Raw genomic sequence first — 21,097 nt, 5'->3', positions numbered from 1 at the left:
CTTAAAAGAAAAAGAAAAAAATGATAATTTGTAGCGTAAGTAAATGTAGATGTAGTACTCAGGCAAATCTAAAAACTTGATAGTTGGATAGACCGATGTTATTATTAATTACATAATTTACAAACAAATCAGTTGGTTACATATGGATGGTATTTATAAAAGTTTTAAATGGGCAACTAGCTTATCAACATCGGCAGCTGTTGCAGGTCCCAATCCAAGCACCGTAGCTGTTCCAGGGTCCAGCTGTGTACGCCCGGCGTCTCTTACCAAGGCAGCAACTACGTTCGCCTCTTGTGCCCGCTGCTGTAGACCATTTAACTGTTCGTAGCTGTCCACTCGGAGAACAATTTTAGGCTGTCCCATTCGGCACCAGCACTGGAGTAAAGCATTTTGCTTTTCGCTGCCATGGGATGCGCTTTGGTAGCACAGGATGGCTGCGTGTGCACACTGTGCCGCTGTTTTGCCTTTGCTCATCTTCAGATCTCCGCGCACGATTAGTGCCAGTTTTGTTGGGTTGGAGACAAAACTGGTACTGAAGAGCTTAGGTATAATTTTACTTAACATTGGAATATTTCTTGGACTGTTCATCCACATATTTTTGCATGCACGCCTTGAACTCTTTCACTTTGTCCTGACACATGCGCCAGTCGCCCGTCTCTGCAATGCACTCCTGCACCTTGTAGTGTAGCTCAATACAGCCTGTTTTTTTCAACATCAACTCGACCGGATCCTGTTCTTCAGTTGGCATATTTAACGTTTGTTTCTAATGCAGATTGCATTCAACAGCAATTATAGCAATAGCAAAAGCACATGCGCGATATCGATAAATATGGTGTCGCCATAACTTGCGATAGCTATCGCATTTTAATACGGTACCTCTTCTGACTAAATTTCCTACCTAATTCAAAATTTGAATCAAATGGATACAAATAAATAGGGTATGTGTTGTTCGTTTTAATAGAAAACTGTCATTGTTAATAAATTTGTTAAACTCGATTTCGCCCTACGTTACAATTTGTCCAAATATTGTGTAAGGTCTGGTAAACCGGGTTTAAGAGCCTTGCGTGCACGCGTCGCCTGAATAATTTGAAAAGGCTTAGAGGTGGGTTCGGATGGATCACCCGGCAACAACTGCCAATGATCGAAGACACATTGAGGAAAGGCCTGTCCCCGTGTATTGGTACGTAACTCGGCTGTAAAACCGAAGGATTCGTTGACCGGCAAAAAACATTTAACCACATACATGGGTGTTCCAGGCACTGGGGACTCCTCAAAGACATGACCACGACGTCGGCTGAGTACTTTGTGTATGCCACCAACAGCCAAATTGTGACATTGGATTTCACACAGATACACTGGTTCCAGTAGACGTGGACTCGCTGTGATTGCTGAGGCGTAAATGCAACGTCTCGTTGTTGGGATGATTTGGCTACCACTTCGATGTACTGCATCAGCATGGACAACCACGTCGTGTATATCAAAGCGTACACCCCGCATGTTTTCTTCAGCCAATACACCCTCCTTGGTTGCCCACTGAAAACCGGCGATAATCGAGTCCTTGATCTCGTTCAGATACTGAACCGATTTGGTAGAATCCACAATGATGTTGGCGCCAGTGCAATCGGGACCAAAGCTCCAGATTTTGCGCGCTTCACTCACTTCATAGCCATACTTCTCACTGAGAAAACGTGCCCGCTTCTTGAACTCCTCTCTGGCTGAGACAACGCCATTGTCAATGTCCTCGGCTAAGCCGTCGGGCATCGGTTCGGATCTCATAGTCAAACGATTGTGCTTGTTACGAGACTTGGACAGGCACATTTGGTTAGATTGCTCGAGGACAGTTTCACGATATGAAACTAGAGGATCTGACGTTTTGAGTGGAATACAGGCATGATCTTCCTCCAGATCTTTAACGCAAATCTCCAAATGCAATTCACCAGCGCCTGCAATAATATGCTCGCCGGACTCCTCAATTATGCACTGCACCATGGGATCGGATTTGGCCAGACGCTTCAGACCAATCACAAGCTTGGGCAAATCAGCTGGGTTTTTGGGCTCAACGGCTACACGCACAACGGGCGATACGGAGAACTTCATTACCTTCATAAATATAAATTTTAATAGAGAATGATTGTTTTGAGACAGACAGACTTGACTTGCCTTCATGTTGTATGCCTCTTTGAAGGTTGTGATTGTGCCTGTTTTTATTAGGAATTGATCTACGCCAACCAATCCGCAAATATTTCCTGCTGGCACGTTTTCAATGGCCTCCACTGCACGCCCCATCATCAAGACCGTACGTTGAATTGACTTTTTGTACAAATCCTCTTTCTTGCCGGGAACATAGTTAGGCCCCATGATGCGGCACTTCTGTCCGGTAACCACCTTGCCAGCGAACACTCTGCCAAATGCATAGAAACGTCCTATGTCTGAGGTAGGTACCATTTTGGAGACGTACATCATTAATGGACCTTCTGCATCGCAATTTCTAATGGCAACCGCCGCTTCATCACTGTGAGGACCATCGTACAACAGTTCCATGCGATACCTTTGGGCCACAACTGGTGATGGGAGATGGATGGCAATCATCTGGAGGAGAGTTTCGCCTGCTGGCAACCAATTGCGCATCACCGTCTTAAGTAACACCTTCCCCTGTTGTTCTTGCTCGTCCGGCTGCAGTTTAACACCTATCTTCTCTAATAATCCCGAAATTTGTTCTGTTTTGTAGTTCATTATGGCATCAAATATTTTATAAATGGGGTCGAGAATGTAAAGGCAAAATGATCGCTTGGCATCCGAATCTTCTTGCTTTTGCCATTTTCTCGTTTTTACGTTGAAGAAATTGTCTCCCCAAAATCTATGGAAGAAATTTTCAAATGAAATACATTTAAATACAAGTTAAGGAAACATCAAATATATGTAATATATATAAATAACAAAATATACAAGACCAGTTTTAGAAACTAATTTGTATCTAGATTCTAATTCTAACTGTGAAATAAAAATAGTTCTTGGTTTTCAAAAAAAGCAAAGCCGTATAAATTAGTTCAATAACTTGAATATAATAAGTTAGAATTGAGATTGTATTGAGAGCTTACCGCTTCATCAACTTATCCACATCGATCCTGAACTTATCAGCATACATCTCGGCAAATTGCTTCAAAGTGAATGCCCAGCCGTGTAGACCTGAACCGAATCCGACGGAGCCCTTCGAGGGGTCAAGAAAGATATTACCCATGGGACCGCTATCATCATTGTAGGTGGCTATGATAAGATTGACGTTCTCCACAATGCGCTGGAATGTTTGGTACAGCTCTTCAGAGTTCAATTGAAGTTCGAGCAAAGCTCGATCCATTTTATTGAGGAAGAGAATGGGTCTAATTCGCTCAGCAATCGCTTGCCTTAGCACTGTCTCTGTCTGCACACAAACTCCAGAAACACAATCCACAACGACTAGGGCGCCGTCGGTGACTCGAAGTGCCGCAGTTACTTCTGAAGAGAAGTCCACATGACCAGGTGAATCGATCAGATTGATGAGAAAGCCATTCGTGTCATCTTCCCGCTGATCCGCATTCGTGATGAAGCGCAAGTCCTCATTCATTACCTCAAAGTACATGGTAATGGCTCTGAAGACGGCATTCGGAAATCATTAAATAATGAAGATGAAGATGAAATAATCTTTGTCGAACTTACGTTGACTTGATCGTAATGCAACGCTCTTGCTCGTCTTTGCGGGTATCCGTGAATCGCATGGCACCAGCCCTGGCGCCCGCTATAATACCCGCTTTTGAGACCAGCGAATCAGTCAGCGTCGATTTACCATGGTCCACATGCGCTATAACAGATATGTTACGTATATTACGCTTCTTCTGCATTAGGCCGTGTATTTCGTCCACGGACAACTTCACCATTTTCTTTGAGTCTTTCTTATATGGAAAATTACACTTGAATTATTTAAATCGTCTCCCACATTGGCGCGCTCTAAGTGATTTCTTGAATCATTTGGAAAGCTTCACACTGCGCAGCCTTATAAACACTTTCCACCCATGGATTTCATAATAAGAGAAATCAACGTAAAGCTTTCGTTGAAAAAGCTGCTATCGTTGCAAATGCTTTAAGCTTGTAAGCTGAACGATAGGTAAGCAAATGAAATTATTATTCAACCTGTGGTCCGAACAACTTAATAACTGAAATTGATGCTTTTCTTTGATATTTGAAAACATAGATTGGGTACACTTTTTTGAGGTTCAGTAAAACACATATTTATAAACAATATAAAAATATGAATGTGATTGTTATGCTTTTGGTTGTTTAAGAACAACTGATAAATATATATATATATACAGATGTACTTACATATATTATTTCATTTACAAGTAAGAAAACTCTAGTCGAAAGTGCTCGACTAGATACTACCCTGAACCAAACTAATAAAATCGCACATTTAGCATGGTTAAAATTTCTATTTCTATTTAAAAATATAAATAAAATAAAAAAAACTCATTTAATTAAATATATAAGTATTTTGAAACAATTAAAAATATATACATAAATGGTGCGCTCTGGAGTCGAACCCGAGACTTCCCGAACGAGTGTCGCGCTGCTAATCACGCCACTTCACTTCCTAACTGTGCGATGGCAAATAGATTCACTGTTGCAGCGCCATCTACCAAGTCTAAACTAAACTAACTGCTGATGTGGTATAATTTTGAATGTATGTGTGCCCACGTATAGGAAAACTGTTGTAACTGCTGCACGTGCGTTTGTTAATTGGAAAAATATGTTGTTATTTTTTAACTTTCTGCATATAATCTACATATGGGCATTTCTCCCGAAAGGTCAACCGCAGCCAAAACATTCAAAGTCAATGAAAGCATGTTATGCTAACATATTTTTTATAACTAATCCATCAAATTTAACTAATATAAACCAATTTTACATTTTATCATAATACATCTCGAAATATTGAGACACAAAGCCGAACAAGTGCAAAAGTTCTGTTTTAAGCATTTCTATTGCACATTTTGTTCTTATTATTGAGACACTATGCAATGAAATATGATACTTAGAATTTTCTCAATTTTATTATAATTAATAAATAGAATATATTGAAAATCATTTCTAATGCGTTTATTCATGTAAAATTACTAAAGATTAAAAAAAAAAAAAAAGTATGGTTTAAAAAAATATTTCATTCCACACGTCACCTTCGACACTGATTAAAACTAAAAAATAAAAAAAATTACTCAATATTTTTGAATCAAATAAAAACATTGTAAAGATGTGCCAATTTCTAATAATATAAAATTATTCGCAATAAATTGTCATTTAAGGTTTCGCTAAAATCTCAGGTTAAACAGTTCATTTAAAAAGCGACTTACGTTTTTTGTAGCCTGCGAACCTCTTGTTTTTTTGTGATTATCTTGAAAAATAACATTTGTTTAAAATTAGATTTAGCACCAATTATAGAGCTAATAAAGAGCTAAAGGATCCGCTATTCGTCAGAATAAAAAAATGTTTTGGCATTCGTTTTTTTTAAACTCAAAAGCTTACGACTGTCACATTCGCCACTAGAGAATTGCCCATATTCTATTGAATATTTGACAAATTAAAAAAAATGCCAAATCATTCACAATTAGCTATATTGGCATCTGACTTGATTCTTAATGTTTTTAATCTATAAAAGCATAATGGGATGCCTTATCGATTTTTAAAGGTAAACTCGTAATTCGCGCTATAAATACGGTCATTAAACAAATTCAAGTCTAGCTCGTATATCTTCTGAAATTGACCCGTTCAAACATACGGACAGACGGACGGACGGACAGACAGATGGACAGGGCTAAATCAACTCAACTCGTCGCCCTGATCAAGAATATATATACTTTGTGAGGTCTGCCACACCTGCTTCTGCCTGTTATATACAATTCAACAAAGCCATTATACTCTGATTTCCCATTTTCAGTGGGTTCAGGGTATAAAAATATAAGTAAATATAAGCAATATATGTATGTACATGTTTTTTAATACTTAAAAAAGGTTCCCAAATTTAATAAATAGAAAAAATGTTTTACAAGCTTTAAGCATGGCAGCTTAGAGTACACATACGATAAGCCTAAAACTTGTCCAAAATATTATTTTCGCTAATATCTAATGTTTATAAATTAAATCACTTGTCCCTTTATTACGTTCCGTATATTAGAGAGAAAGATAAGTTTATTTATTTCTTTGAGTGGAATTTTAATTAGTGTAATATTTATTAGTCTGGAACTTTTTGTTCAGCTTGTGGAAAATTTTGTTTAGATCTTAATTAATATTTCTTCAATTAGTCGTAGCGGCTTTATAATTTTTTTATTTCACGTATATCGGATTATGTTTTTGTCGTTTCGTTTCATTTGCATGCAGCTTATTGGCAGAATGAACAAATGATTTTGATATCTTGTTTCATGAGTTATATTTTGTTTTAAGAGAGGGTGAGGTATTTAGTAATTTATTGGCAATTTAAAAAATTCAGTTATTCGGTTTTTCAGTTATCGCGACGAAAATTCGATGTCTTGGTTGGTCCCCATACAAACAAAGAACGTGATTATAGTGTTTAAATGTATGTATATTCTAAGCTCACGTCTTTATTACTTAAAGTTAGTTTATTATAAATGGGGGGCGACGACGGCGTGTTATCCAAAATATGTAAATTACAAAATATGTATTCGTATTCATGAAATGAATATACACTTTAAATCTGAAGTCTCCAAAACTAATAGTATTCATTATAGGCTGAATAAACAACATAGATTTATCGATTATTCTCGATAAAAAAGAAATCGGGTGAGTTATATGACAAACTCGTACTGCGTATGGTACACACGAGTATGCATGCCAAATTTCAGCTCTCTAGCTCTTATAGCTTTTGAGATCAACGCACTCATACGGACGGACGGACGGACAGACGAACAGGGCTATATCGACTCAGCTCATCCCCTGATCAAGAAGAAAACCTTTATACCCTGATTTCCCATTGAAAATGGGTTCAGGGTATAATGATATAATACCGAAGTCTATAGAACGAAGGGAATTCGATTATATCTACCTATTATAAGACTCGTAAATTTTGATATATTTGGACTAAGAGAACGAGCTCTACGTTCTGGCTTTTATGGGTGTCATGTTTACATATGATACGATAGCTGGGCCTTCGCCTGATTTACAATTTAAGCGGTTTCTTTGGAAGTGGGTTAAATGCTAAAAAAATCTTTTGTTGTCGATTGATTCACATTTTCAAATTCGAGTGAATGACTGAGTGCGTGGGCTGGTTTTTTGGGGAGTGCGTAGAACCCTTATCAAAATTCTGAGCATTTGCATAATTCAGCTGCAGCAACTGTCGCTTGGCATTAACATTATGTGGTTTTAATTGTCGGCCAGATTCTCGCTTGTAATGCAGCCGACGCCCCCGCAATATGAAATGCTTGTTTATGCTCCTATACAGTTGCATTATTCATGAGTGTCTGTGGCGCAAAGAGTAGATATGAGTTGCGGCGATGGGCAGGCCACGGCAGGCCAGGGCAGGGTAGTGGATGGTAGGGGAGCAGAATTGGAGTAAATTGTAAATACTCTGCTTTGTGTCCTTTGCTACGTTTACATGACGCAGTCGTCAAGAAACAACAACACCAACATCAGCAGCAGCACGCCCACGCATCGTCTGCCTTTGTAATGTTTATAAAGTTGAATCTGTATTTACATTTTAAGCAGTATGCAAATCGGCGGCTAAAACGGTACTGCTTCGCCTACTGTTTCACAATGCCCGCTCGTACTCTCGCAATGTCAACAATTGCCTCATCTACTAGTTGGACGGGGTGGCACTATGCGCATTTCCGTTTCCGCCCACCAAATTACCATGGAATATTTTTAACGCTTCGCAAACTTGCGAATTGCGGCCAAAAACTTGTTAATTGCCGATTGGGTGGTAGTCCCCTGTAAGTGATACTTGACAGCATTACTAGGAAAATGTAAATAATTCCAGATACCCCAACTTAACTGGCTAAAGAGAAACAGATAGGAGCGAAAAGAGAAGAGGGAGGGGAACACAGAGAGAGAGTGAAAGTGAGAGACTTAGTGGTCATGACTATCAGTTCCAGGTCATGTCAACATGCATCAGGTATTTTTGTTATATCTGAATCTATATATATGTATATCTTTAGAAGAAGGTACATACAATATAATACAAGCTATACTGTCTTTAATATAAGTTTACACATATATTAATATAATTTTTATGATTGGCATATTTTGGTATGTTATAGATTACTTTGTTGGACTTTCTTGGCATACCGATGATTTATACATTTAATTTGCTTACTTTAGTGTATTTATTTATTTTATTTAGTTTTTTATTTCATAGACTAATCATATTTAGTACATACAATCTGGCTGAATTTCAGTCTCATTCATCTTTATGATGAATACTATCTTGCAGTATTTTTCAATTGGGTTCCAAAAAGGACTTAACCTGATGACGAAGCTGTAAGATTTATGCAGGTCAATCAATATGTAGCCATGCGATGCGGACATTCGCTGGTAGGCCTGATTGACAGGCCGTTAGTGTGGCGAGGCGGGGTGGGGTAATGCTTAAGAGGTTTCATGTGAAAATGAAGTCAGTGAAGCATTGCAGAAATTAGCCAGCTTGCTTTCAATCAATTCGATCTGATAATTATTTGTTTCAGAATAATCAATCAGCAAATGGCAATGTTGTTTCAAACTTCGTTGTCTTCCATTAGCGTAGCATATTTTTAGGGATACCTGAAAAACGAATGATTCTCTACTCGTACGGCTAATTGAAATTAGCCACTGAGTGGTTACTGAAGCCTTCGGCTTGAACTTGTATTTTGAATTTCTAGATTATCGTCAGACAGAAACATATGTTATTTAAAGCCTTGTGTTAGATATTGATCCACAATGATTTTTTTTTTTTTTTTTTTTTTTTTTTTTTTATTTATTTTAAGCGCTGAATCTGTACAATGCAAGTTTAGTACCTTAAGAACACAATTAGATTATTTATATAGAACCTAACCTTCTGATGTATTCAGGAGAACTTACAAATATATATTTACAAGTATCCCTAAACTAAACATATCTAATATTTTTGGCAAAACACAAGCGTTTTAATCGCCTTAGTGGTCTCGCAGGAAGCAATCTTCTCGCTAGTCTGCTCCGGTGTCTAGCCAGTCTGTCACTATATCGGCTAGTGTGTCTCCCAATCTGTTCCTCCACAGTAAACAGTTTCAGATCTCGATGTAGAGTTGAGCCGCGCACATACCATGGGCAGTTTGTAATTTGCCGCAATACACGATTTTGCAGGACCTGTATGCGTTTATAGTTTGATTTTGCGCATATTCCCCAAATCTGCACACCGTAGAGCCAAATTGGGGCTACACAGTGGACATAAACCGCTCTCTTAGCTCTGAGTGACATGGTGCTGCGTCTGTTGACCAGCCATCGCAGTTGTTGCATGCGTTGCCCACATTTCCTAGCCCCTGCCTTAATATGAGGACCAAATGTTAGACGCTTGTCAAGGGTGATGCCAAGGTACATTGCCTGCGAAGGGATCCACAATGATTATACAAAAAGTCGATTGCATGCAGCTTTATATTGATTGCAAATTTTTTGTCATCTTGTATAATCTAGGTACTCATTAATAATTTCATATGTCAACTTTTACCTTTTTGTATCTGACAGACTTTTTATTTTAGCGCTATTTTTGTATGGTTTGAGGTTGAGGTTCATAAATTGGCATACCAAAGAGAATTTGATTAGAACTAACCTGGAAAGCTATAAAACGTTGAAAGCTTAGATGCAAAGACAAAAAACTGTATGCAAAGCTTGTAGATAGAACACCGTTAAAGCTTCATTAATTGAAATTAATTTGACATTCCTTTCCCTATTGTATACTATAATACGCTAATGCAGCTTTGGCTTCAAATAAAATTCAATTCGGCCAACGCATTTATCTGAAATGGAATATCAAATTTGGGCAAATTGGCTTTGGAATCGGCGAAAATCGGTAAAGCGATTAACTGCACACCCACACTCCCACACATGGACCCACCCCTTAGCAGGCATCCTTAAGCTCGGAATACAAATGCAATTACAATTACGACTGTCGGTTTTAAATTAATTACATTTGGAGAATTCACCAAATGATATAAACTTCTGTGCGAACTTCTGTGCATAATTGACTTTTTCTGTTGCATGAAATTGATTTAGCATCTCAATTGTTCTCCCAGTCTACCAACTAGGCTGAATCAATATTTGGGCCTGGGCTTATGCGGGTCAATGCCAGCCTCGTCCGCTGCGCCAGCTCACCTGCGAAGGCTGGCAACTGTGTAAATATGCCCAGCTCTCAATTGGCTATAAAAAGCCGCTGACCATTGACATTTGCAACATTTAGAGCGTTGCGCACTTCAAAGCTTACTGGAAATATTTTTTCAAATTTACACTGCTCAGCATGAACTCGTCGATGATGATATTCTATGTGATGGTCGTGTCGTTGCTCCTGCTGCTCATCACACCGGTCGCTGAGTCCACCATCGTTTTCTTCGCCTGTCTGTACAATTTGAACATCTGTCCTTTCCGCGCGACGACTCTGAGAATGGAAACAACGAGTACATAAAATAAAGAGTGTCAAATGGATTGCCAGCATTAAAAGTAATTATAGACGAATAAAGCTTCATATTCAATCAAAAAACAGTCTATTGAAATTACTCCATATGAAAGAGAACCAACTCTTAAGAGCTATTGAAACGTAAAAATCCAAATCGTTCAATATATGCAAGTCCAGTAATGTTGTCAAATAACAAGAGAGAACGACTTGTTATTCAAAAATTAGATGAATGTTTGGTAAGGGGGTCAGAAAGAAATCGGAAGAAATCTACTGTAACACTTGGAGCACTATGTCCAAAACATTGGATGGTTCCTTATCGTGATCTAAAATGATCTAAAAATGCAATGCAACTATGGGACTTATTTTATTTGAGAGGTAGAGTAGATTTTTTCCGCGGCCGAAAATCTATCTTGCTCGGGTCGGTATTTTTCGGCTCGGTTGATGAAAAGATGGCACGATGAAATCGCACAATCTATCATGAACTACATTTGAGTGCACTCATCAATCATGGTAAGTTTCAACTTGTGGTAAACTTGAAAACTACTTAAACTTGGAGACCTATTATTTGTGAATTCATTTTTTCAATTTCCGCTCTAACCAATTGTAGAGTGTGCGATGCTTCCTTCTGCCTTTTACATACTTTTTATAAAAACATGATACTCTGATTTCTCATTTAAAATGGGTTCAGGGTATAAAAAAAAAAAAAAAAAAAAAAAAACAAAAATCTTGATTTGCTTGTATTGCACTTACAGAGAGACGGAGGCACAGACTGTGAAATAGACAGGCAGAGAGACAGATATGCAGACACACAAATAAACAAACATCAAAGTGTTCCATAATATTATTGTGTGTACATTTATGTTTTGCATTTATGTTTTGCCAAATTTTTCATTGCCTTCATTTCATTGCTTTCATTGCTTCATTTATTCTCGCTCATTATTCTCGCTAGCTATGACAATCCAAACTCACTCAATGCTTCTCACTCACTAATTCAATTTCATATGGAAGGGAGTCTATGTGAAGCACATACACGTGTTGGAGTGTTGGTTTAAGTCATCCAGCCCTCTAAAATATGTATGTATGTATGTATATAAATGCTTGATAAAGCTAAATGATTGCTAAAAAAAGCTTCTGTACATTAATATTTATAATTTTAAAATGACGTCACTTGGTTTGAGAGGACTTTCTTCTTTTCCAAACATAGTTCTCTTAAGAACTACGACTTCTTCATAGTCTTCCTCAATTTCTGGCCATTCCTTCCCTATTCTATCATCAATGAATTTACTATCTATAGGAAAGACCACTTCCAAATAGGAAAGATCTAGCCTGATCTAGGCAAAACTAACAACACTGATTGCAGCTTCATGCGTGCATAGAATTTATTTGTTGAATAATTTCTTTTGTAGACATACGATCTTAATGATCGGAGCTTAATCATATGGTAAAAATGTGTGTACATTCCAAAGCACAAGTCCCTAGTACCTTTACAATTGTGGGCGAATGGGGCATGGTAACATGGTAAAATCTGTAAATTATAAAATCTTCGTATCGATCAACTGTATATACACAGTAAATCTGAAGTCTCTAGGTCTAAAAGTGTTCAAATTAGGCTGAAAAAACAAAATCAATTTTTTGGTTATTCTCGATAAAAAAGTTATCGGATGAGTAATCGAAAAAAAAACAACTGGTACACACGAGTCTGCATGCCAAATTTCAGCTCTCTAGCTCTTATAGCTTTTGAGATCGACGCACTCATACGGACGGACAGACGGACAGACGAACAGGGCTATATCGACTCAGCTCGTCGTCCTGATCAAGAATATATATACCTTAATGGGTCTGCGATGATTCCTTCTGCCCGTTACATAATTTTTCACAAAACCATTATACCCTGATTTCCCATTTTCAATGGGTTCAGGGTATAAAAACAAGAAAGTAAGCTCTAGTCGAGATTGCTTGACTACGAGATCCCCTGAACCCTTCGAGCAATATCTATTTCAATAATTTTTCGCGTCTTTCTGCTTACACAAGACACACGCACACAGACACACGCATACACACACACACGCATACACAGGCAAACATACACACACGCATACATACATACACACAAACACATACACACACAAGCACCCACGCATAAACACGCATGGGCTGCAGTGTGCACTTACTATGAGAACTTAATTAACTTAATTAACTTTTTTTGTGGACATACGATCTTCATGAAACTTCCAGATTATGATCATAGCACTGGTATATACATATGTATTTGCCAAAGTACAAGTCTCTAGTATTTTAAATACGTCTTTTTCAAATATGTTGGTGAGGGGGTGGATATAGGGGTGAAGGGTAAATTTTAACAAAAACCGAAATTGTAAAATGCATATAAGTATACATTTAAAATTTGGAAGGTCTAGCTCTAAAGGTGTAAGAGATATAATTAAATAACTAGCTCTCGATAAGATTTTTAATCGATAATAAAATATCGAGAGTAGTTATCGATATTTAGAGAAAAACTCGATATGCGCGTGATATACACGGACAGACTAAATCAACTCATCTCGTCGCCCTGATCAAAAATATATATACTTTATAGGGTGTGCCACGCCTCCTTCTGCCTGTTACATACATTTAACATTAACATTAACCATTATACCCTGATTTCCCATTTTCAATGAGTTCAGGGTATTAATGAAGTATATTTGAATTGTGAATTGTGTTGAGAATATGAGCTGCGCCCGTTCGCCAAGTGGATAACTCCTCGCCAGGGAAAACACAAAACCTCCTCTTCGGCTAATAGATAGAGAGGCATTCAATAATTGTAACCATTGGTTTCTCAAATATCAATATAATGTTAATGTTGCGGTGTGATATGTGCAATTAGATTTATTTTATTGAGGTGCAGCATTCCATGCGATGATTTTTCTACAGCAGCGTTTATATTTGTTTCAGATCAAACTAAAATATAATTAATCGAATCACAAAATAAATTACAAGGAAGCAAAGCTAAGATATAAATGGATGAGCTAACAAATAAATAAATGATAATAGTAATTAACGAGCCGACAACAAGTGGCTTCTGCTTCTAGCTGAGAGGCTGTGTAGTTACTAGTTGTGGCTCGGAAGTAGAGTCTCCAAGTAGAGTCATCTGAAGTCAAATGGAAACTCTTTTGCTTCGATGAGTGCTCGGTGCTATTATAGAAAGTCGAGTGCAAAGTTTCTATCATTAGTCATATTCCCTAATTAAGTGCAAAGCGCATCAAAGCCAAGTCAACGGGAATGCTTGTACTCTCCACGCTGCTACGTGCGGTGCTTATGTAATTTGAAACAAGTCCAAACTCCGTACGCGAATCCCAACTCAAAACCGAATGCGAAACCGAGCCTTTTCCAATGAGCAATGGCCTGAACGTTGTTCTTGTTGTTGTGTGACCAAGGCATTGTCGCATAGCTTTACTTATTAGTCAGACCTTTTCCCAGCTTAACATAACTTAACTGAATTCTGGTGGCTACAACCCCAATAGCGCTGAACGAAGAAAAGTTTGTTTTTCTGGATATTTAATAACTTGACAAGAAACTCCATAGCGACTCTTCGGCGCCTATTTTCAACACCACTTTCGAGCACACAGACTACTAAAGAGTTTAATATCTGGATCATCTGAATAGTAAAAATGTATGTATATATATGTATATACATATGTATATATTAAGAACGTTAATTTTGAAAGGCCATTTACTTTGATTGCATTTTTGGTATTCTTATTGGACTGTACATACTCGTAACTTATTATTATACTACATGAGTTTTGATCTTGATGAGATTAATTATACTCATTCACGAAAGTGAATTAGTATATTGGTTTTGTGCAATGTCCGTCCGTCTGTCCGTATGAACCGCTGAAATTTTGCACGTAAGCTAATGTTATGATTCTATAAGGTCTTATGACAAAATTTTATGTCTACACCTATTAGGGGCGTGGCAAATCGGACCTGAAGATATAATGATTTTTAAAATTCTACTATATTTTGAGCACTATTGATGCTAGAGACCTCAAATTTTGTATAAATGCTCATGAATTTATATACTTTATGGGGTCTGCAATGACTCCTTCTGCCTATTACATACTTTTCACAAAACCATTATACCCTGATATCCAATTTTCAATGGGTTAAGGGTATATAAAAATGTAATTCAACCCGAATCGGCTCAAACCTGCAGAGCCCTTTTAGCCAAATAACTTAAGGCCATTAGCAATCTTCGGTTGCATTTGAGTTGGCCTATGGATCTCTTTAGTTTGAGTAGCCCCTTTCAAATTGCCGTTGGTTTGGCATACATTTTGAACCAAGAATGTTGCTTAATTTTGCTGCATACCAAAACATGTGAATAAATTTCCCATACGCCGCAGGCGCATTTGAAGCCTCAAAAGGCAGGAGAGGCCTCAGAAGCAAGTAGTGAATGACGAGACGAGTCCCCAATCTGCAAAATTACATTTTTCTTCACACAACACAGCGGACATGCACACACCCACAGGCACACAAAAATATATGCAAATACAACAATTTACTATTGGAGCACAAAAATTATCATTTCGTCAGCAACCGCAAATTTGAGCTTTTTTCTCGAATTTGCAGAAACTCATCAAATGAATCAAGGACCTGCGAGTCTGCCACTCACTCTACGTGTGTTGCAGCATAGCATAAAACAACAAACGAGAACTTGAAAGTTGAAATAACTCAACTGGATTACATAAAGTTAAAGGTATTTGCATTAAATTGAAAGGCGGCTCCCCACATTCCCGAGAAATAACAGTAGTAGTAAGATTTGATACTTGTAGTTAGTAAGACGCAGTAATAAAGTAAATTTGCATTTAAGTTACTGTTAGCTCGTTCTAAGAACTGGGCAAAAATGAGAAGTCTACGGCCACTAGGGGCGTGGCAATCGGCATTTATAGTGTCCAAATTATGACATTTATATGCGTGAGCCATCTAGTTATATATTTTTACATATAAATAAGTTTAATAGATATTCATAATACGGAAAGAAACATTTTTGTGAAATTAAAAAAATATAAAATAAGCTAAAATAACATAAATTTTCAATTTTCAAAAAAGAGTTTTCCGCGGGATTTGAACTCGCACCCAAGTCAAATAACATGTTTGTCAAAATAACTCAAATAAAGATCGCCGGCGCTTCTGCCTACAGCACCTCCACGTCGTTTCGAGCAACAGTAATTAAATCGAAATCATATTATTGTTATGTCGCCATAGCAAAGAAAAGCCAGTGTAGTGGCTGGAAATTCAACCCCAATGCAAAGAAAAATCGATCGCAACTGAGATTCTTAGAATATGCTAGAGTAGAGGTGTGATATAAGGAATCGCCTAAGTTTATAGTGAAGGGAATAATGAATAAAATGGAAATGCGGAATTAATTGGTTAAATATTTATATTGTCGCGACTTTGATTGCACAATTGTTCGATAACTCGTCTCATAACTTTTTTTATCGAGAATAATCGAAATATCTTTGTTTTTTTCAGCCTAATTTGAATACTTTTAGACCGAAAGACCTCTGTTTTACTGTATATATACATTTCATAAATACAGATTTCATGATACAGATTTTGGATACCACGCCCCCTTCGCCCACAATTACAAACAAAACGTATTTCAAGTTCTAAAGACTTGTGCTTGGGAATGTATACACATTCCATACACATAACCATATAATCACGCTCTGAAAGTTTCATTCTACAAAAGAAATCATTCAAGAGGTAAATTCTCATAATATTGCCCACACTGCAGCGCAGCCCAAGCGCAGTCGTTGCTTACTGCGCAGTTAGCAGAGTGGGTGCTTATGCGTGCGTGTGAATGCATGTGTATGCATGTGTGCATAAAAGAAATGCAGAATGATTACAATATCAGCTTGGAGGGTTCAGGGTATCTCCTAGTCGAGCAGGGATTTAAGCACTCTTACTTGTCAATGGGTTTAGGGTATAACAAGTGAGGTGGCGTTGTGACTAGCAGCGCGACGCTCGATCGAGAAGTCTCTCGGGCTCGACTCCAGAGTACGCAATTTATGCTTACTTTAATTGTATTCAAAGTACTTAATTTTTTCAATTGAAACTAGTAAACGTGCGTCATGTCATTAGTTTTCGCAGTACATATGTACATAAATATAAATATATTACCCTGTGCAATTGAACGAGTTTTTTATTTCATTTACATTTTTAGATACATCGAAATAGAAATTTGGAACCGTACCAAATGTGTTTTTTTCTTAGTTTGGTTCAGGGTATTATCTAGTCGTGCAGTGTCGACTAAAGTTTTCTGACTTGTTTATTCTTTATAAATCCGGCCAGATTAGTATTGGCACTAACCAGAGAACACATAGACTAGACAACTAGTGGAAAGCTTTTTGCACGCTTTTTTTGAGGCTTTAGAACCCCTGACAGCTTTGGACTCGCTCGGCTCCTTACTTTTAGGCTCGAGCTACGAAAAAATACGAACGCACAATCATTTCGCTTCATGCGCTCGACCGAGATGGTCAACTTTTGAACAAAAGATCCCTCTATGCTCAATGTTCCCTTGCTCTCTCTCTCTCTCGATGCTCTCTGCTCTCTCGAATGTGTATATGTATGTATGCATGTGAGCACAAGCAGCAGCTCACAAGAATTGAAATTTCTTCGCAGCAAGAACCCATGTCTTCCCTTCTGAGTGAAGTGTATTCCGAACTCTTCAAGCCGTTTGCCATGCGTTTGCGTTATTATTTGTGGGAAGAGTATGAAAGCGTTGGTGCGCATAATGAAAATGTTTTCGCGACGAGCATGCACACACACACTTACAGTATGCTACATGTACTATGAGCATTTGTATGCCTGTGTGCAAAGCCCTTGCTGGCTATAGCAATTTGAAATCCTAGCATTTGCATTTGGTCGATCTTGTGAAGTGCTCACACTTACATAAATATGTTTGATTGTGTGTACGCAGGGGCCGCGATGCTCACAAATGATGGGGTTATCATTGTAGAAGCAGTTCAGTGCCTTTATATGTATGTGCGTGTGTGTATGTTTATAAGTATATGCATGCGACATGAGCATTGACGTGTGCCTACGACAACTTAGAATTGTGTGAACGATTTTGGGTTTGACCGGAAGAGGCGCGCTTATATTTAAGTAGATGATTAACTAAAGTAACAAGTGCACTTCCTATTACTTTTATAGGTATTTTTTAATTGCATGATTTTTATGACATCTAACGGATGCACTCTTTAAAATGGGTCCATTTAGCCAGTATATGTATGTATGTACATATGTACATAAAAAGCGTGCAAAAAGCTTTCCACTAGTTGTCTAGTCTATGTGTTCTCTGGTTAGTGGTTAGTGGTAAGGGGCTGAGTTAATTAATTTGTTTCCTTTTCTATTCTTACTCTTAATTTGGCCTATTCTGCTCTTCTTTTCTTCAATAAATCTTGGCCGCTTCGCCTCTCAAAAGCTCTCCGCTCTTTGTAACTCAATGACTAAACTTTCGTGCTTGACCCGCCTTGCCAACCTGCGCAACGGAATTCTCCACGGCGTCGGTAATGCAACTTCACCACAGCAAGCTTCTTCACCCATTTCACCACGCGCGTGCACGCTGGGCAAGGTTGCACTGTCGATCGCCGGTAATTCGCGCGCTCAAGCCGCAATTTTGAACGCGAAAATCTTATTAAATTCATAATTTCTAATTATGGTACTTTATGAACTAACAATTCACCTTACGATATTCTGATAAACTTTAGGACTTGCGCTTACTTACTCACTAATTGTAATATACAATAGGATATAACTATTGTAACTTTAAAGTACATATGTAATGCCGTGCAAAATCAATTAAGTTACTTTCTAAATTTGGTCTTGTTAGGATAAATTGTATGCGGGATTTTTCCATTCCATCCCATTTTTTTCTCGAATACAATCACTAATTCCATTTCGATTTTTTAAAGCCTAAAGTGGATACTATTAGACCTAGAGATATCAGATGGTCCATTTGATGAATACAAAGATTTCGTAATTTGTAGATTCTGGAAACCGCGTCCCCAAATTAAAAAAAAAATATTTCAAACAATATAGAATGGCGCTAAGCATATACACAAATCTTAATATTATCTTTATCTCTTGGAAGTTTGAAGAAGTTTGGAAGATATGTCGTGAAAGTGTTTCCTGTAAGTATTTTAAGTATGTACTTCCTCTACATATTTTCTCTAAATTTTAATGCTAGCTGAAACATCACACTCTTTTTTCACTTTACTGCACTGCACGACTGACCCCCATCAGGTCTGGGTGACTGAAGAAATGCTGCAGCTCTTGTCCCGGCTAGGGAGGGCTCATTGCAATTGAGCTTTAGGTGATCTATGCACACTGGGCCTACATTTAGATTTCACCCCTCTCACTTTGTTGAAAGCCTCATCCGGCTGTAGTGATGCCGACTTATTATTTATGGTGAAAAGATTTTTCTTACTCGGAGCCTTTATCTTTCGAATTTTCGGCCGTAAGAGCCGAAAAGTGACCTTGTTTGTTCGCCAAATAGGATGCCAGTTTTCTCAACTGTATTCAATTGGTGGGCGTCCAATTGATCTTTATGTTAGGCTTTTCTAACTGAACTATCTTTGACAAAAGCCATTTGTTTTTAATTAGATATTAAGCCAACTAGGCGGACACAGTGGGTTACATCTCTACAAATAATTAGCTTGGCTACTTCGCTTTAAAGTTGGAAGCTCTCAAAGTAAACAAGTAGTTTCCCATGTTTTGACTACATATAACTCGCGCTGATTAAAACACAAGAGAGCTTTATTTCTATTTTAGTTAAGCTATATATACAAATATACTATTTACAATATAAAATGAAATGAAATTGTATTTATATATAAATTTTGGTGCAATGGGAAGACTCTGATGCTTCAAGCAGTCTACACATGGATACATATAGACAACTTAAATGTTCTTCTTCGTCCCTTGATGTTGTCAGACAGACAAAGAGACGGACGGAGAGACATATTTTGAGACAGCTACGCAGACTGACATACAAACAGATATATAGGCAAACAAAAATGCAATACGCTGAGCTAAGGTGCATGTTAAATGCAACAAGGCTTATTTTTCGCTTTGAGTAACAAGCAGAAATCTGTTGACTAGGGACTAGTCCATATAATGGACTGCGAGGAACGTGGTCGTTCAACTGTTTTAGTGACAATAAAAGCCCGCAAGTGAATCAATTGCAAGGTACAATCAATTGTCAGAGTCTAGAAGGTGTAAAAAATCCAATTTATATTTATTCGCTCACGGCGACTTCTGGATGCTCGGCTGAGACTTGCCAGCAGCCTGAGGCGCACAAAGTTGCCTTTCAAGCTGCTGTCAAAGTTTTTTGTGGACTTTAAAAAGTGTGCTTCTTTGCGAGATGAGGCTGGAGATGGGGATGAGAGTCGAAACCCACTTGGGCAAACAACTCGTTCGAGCGGCTGTTGACACTTACCCCTGCCCTTGCCCCTCAGGACTACGTTATGTATACGCCATTTACATAGCGCAAATTGCAAATAGACGGCAAATTAATTAAATATCACTCATACGTCAGGTATTGCGTAGGCTGAGCTGCCGCAGCTGCTTCTCATGGCGCATGATTTGCAAGTACAGGAAATTCATGTCAGACCCCTTACACTGCGCTATCTCATTGTCCAGCTGCTGCCTTGTGGCACGCGCAACATGTGGGCGCTGCTTGGCGTAATGCTCGTGTTGCATGCAGCGTGGGCAACACCGGTGGCTACAAATAGAAATTAAATATAGGAAGTTAATCGGACGAATTTTCTCTGAGCTCTTCAGCTCTAAGCTCAAGGCGGATCTAAGGCTTGACCTAGTTCAGAAAAATGACACTCTAGAAGCAATTGTGAGTGAAATCTTAAGGCGTAACAAGGGATATGTTTCTTATAGCAAGCGCTGGTCCTTATATAAAATAATCAATGACTTCCCGCTTCAGTGTTATCGATTTAAATCGTTGCTTAAATTTAGCCTTCTTGTCTTTTTTTAAACGGTATCAAAAATTAAACAGCATAAGGCTCCCTATGAAAAAGTTTGCATTTTTGCTGGGTTGTTTGAGTTCGATTAGGTTGCACAGGGTGATCGGGATACGCTGGTGACAACAATGAGCAGAGATATATTCAAGCATTGGGAAGTAACTAATAATCACTGAACTAACAATTGCATTAGACCCAAAATTGATTTTACTTTACTATTGTAACAACTGGCGTATAGACTGCACTGTTAACGTGTTCCATTGTTGACGCTCTCCGAATATATCGCGTCCATTAAAATGGCTATGGGTAATGCCAAATTTTTATACCCTGAACCCATTTTCAATGGGAAATCAGGGTATAATGGTTTTGTTGAAATGTATGTAACAGGCAGAAGGAGGCGTGGCAG

At 38.1% G+C, this 21,097-nt stretch overlaps 4 protein-coding genes across 5 annotated transcripts; 1 reads left to right on the top strand and 3 right to left on the bottom strand.

The window, feature by feature from the left end:
* Positions 1-83: 83 nt before the first annotated feature.
* LOC6581093 (probable peptidyl-tRNA hydrolase 2) lies at positions 84-594 on the bottom strand. The gene has a single exon (XM_002006815.4). The coding sequence runs from the start codon at positions 592-594 to the stop codon at positions 154-156; it is 441 nt and encodes a 146-aa protein (XP_002006851.2). The 3' UTR covers positions 84-153.
* LOC26527415 (cytochrome c oxidase assembly factor 4 homolog, mitochondrial) lies at positions 554-841 on the bottom strand. The gene has a single exon (XM_015164602.3). It carries the CDS (start codon positions 746-748, stop codon positions 554-556), a length of 195 nt encoding a protein of 64 aa, XP_015020088.1. The 5' UTR covers positions 749-841.
* Positions 842-934: 93 nt separating this feature from the next.
* LOC6581092 (eukaryotic translation elongation factor 2) lies at positions 935-4,009 on the bottom strand. 2 transcript variants are annotated; one of them, XM_002006814.4, is made up of 4 exons: positions 3,694-4,008; positions 3,099-3,626; positions 2,161-2,857; positions 935-2,100 (listed from the first exon to the last, which is right to left on the bottom strand). In XM_002006814.4, the coding sequence occupies exons 1-4, from the start codon at positions 3,909-3,911 to the stop codon at positions 1,009-1,011; spliced, it is 2,535 nt and encodes an 844-aa protein (XP_002006850.1). In that variant the 5' UTR covers positions 3,912-4,008; the 3' UTR covers positions 935-1,008. The 2 variants fall into 2 exon arrangements, with proteins under 2 accessions (XP_002006850.1, XP_043867291.1); XM_044011356.1 differs by having other exon boundaries at positions 935-2,857; positions 3,694-4,009.
* Positions 4,010-10,107: 6,098 nt separating this feature from the next.
* Positions 10,108-10,732, top strand: LOC116804160. Its single transcript, XM_032730552.2, has one exon. It carries the CDS (start codon positions 10,499-10,501, stop codon positions 10,661-10,663), a length of 165 nt encoding a protein of 54 aa, XP_032586443.1. The 5' UTR covers positions 10,108-10,498; the 3' UTR covers positions 10,664-10,732.
* The last annotated feature ends 10,365 nt before the right edge of the window (positions 10,733-21,097 follow it).

This window comes from Drosophila mojavensis, unplaced genomic scaffold, assembly GCF_018153725.1.
Source record: "Drosophila mojavensis isolate 15081-1352.22 unplaced genomic scaffold, ASM1815372v1 contig_82, whole genome shotgun sequence".
Classification (NCBI taxonomy): Eukaryota; Metazoa; Arthropoda; class Insecta; order Diptera; family Drosophilidae; genus Drosophila; species Drosophila mojavensis.
Note: the sequence above shows the minus strand (reverse complement) of the source record. Positions and strands in the feature narration are given on the sequence as shown.

What these genes read in the sequence shown, in the direction of transcription:
- LOC6581093 (XM_002006815.4), bottom strand. Translation starts at nt 594, where the DNA reads ATGTGGATGAACAGTCCAAGAAATATTCCAATGTTAAGTAAAATTATA.
- LOC26527415 (XM_015164602.3), bottom strand. Translation starts at nt 748, where the DNA reads ATGCCAACTGAAGAACAGGATCCGGTCGAGTTGATGTTGAAAAAAACA.
- LOC6581092 (XM_044011356.1), bottom strand. Translation starts at nt 3,911, where the DNA reads ATGGTGAAGTTGTCCGTGGACGAAATACACGGCCTAATGCAGAAGAAG. An exon ending in TGCATTACGATCAAGTCAAC is followed by an intron (nt 3,627 to 3,693) that starts GTAAGTTCGACA and finishes TGCCGTCTTCAG; the next exon opens with AGCCATTACCATGTACTTTG. An exon ending in GTGGATAAGTTGATGAAGCG is followed by an intron (nt 2,858 to 3,098) that starts GTAAGCTCTCAA and finishes TTTCTTCCATAG; the next exon opens with ATTTTGGGGAGACAATTTCT.
- LOC116804160 (XM_032730552.2), top strand. Translation starts at nt 10,499, where the DNA reads ATGAACTCGTCGATGATGATATTCTATGTGATGGTCGTGTCGTTGCTC.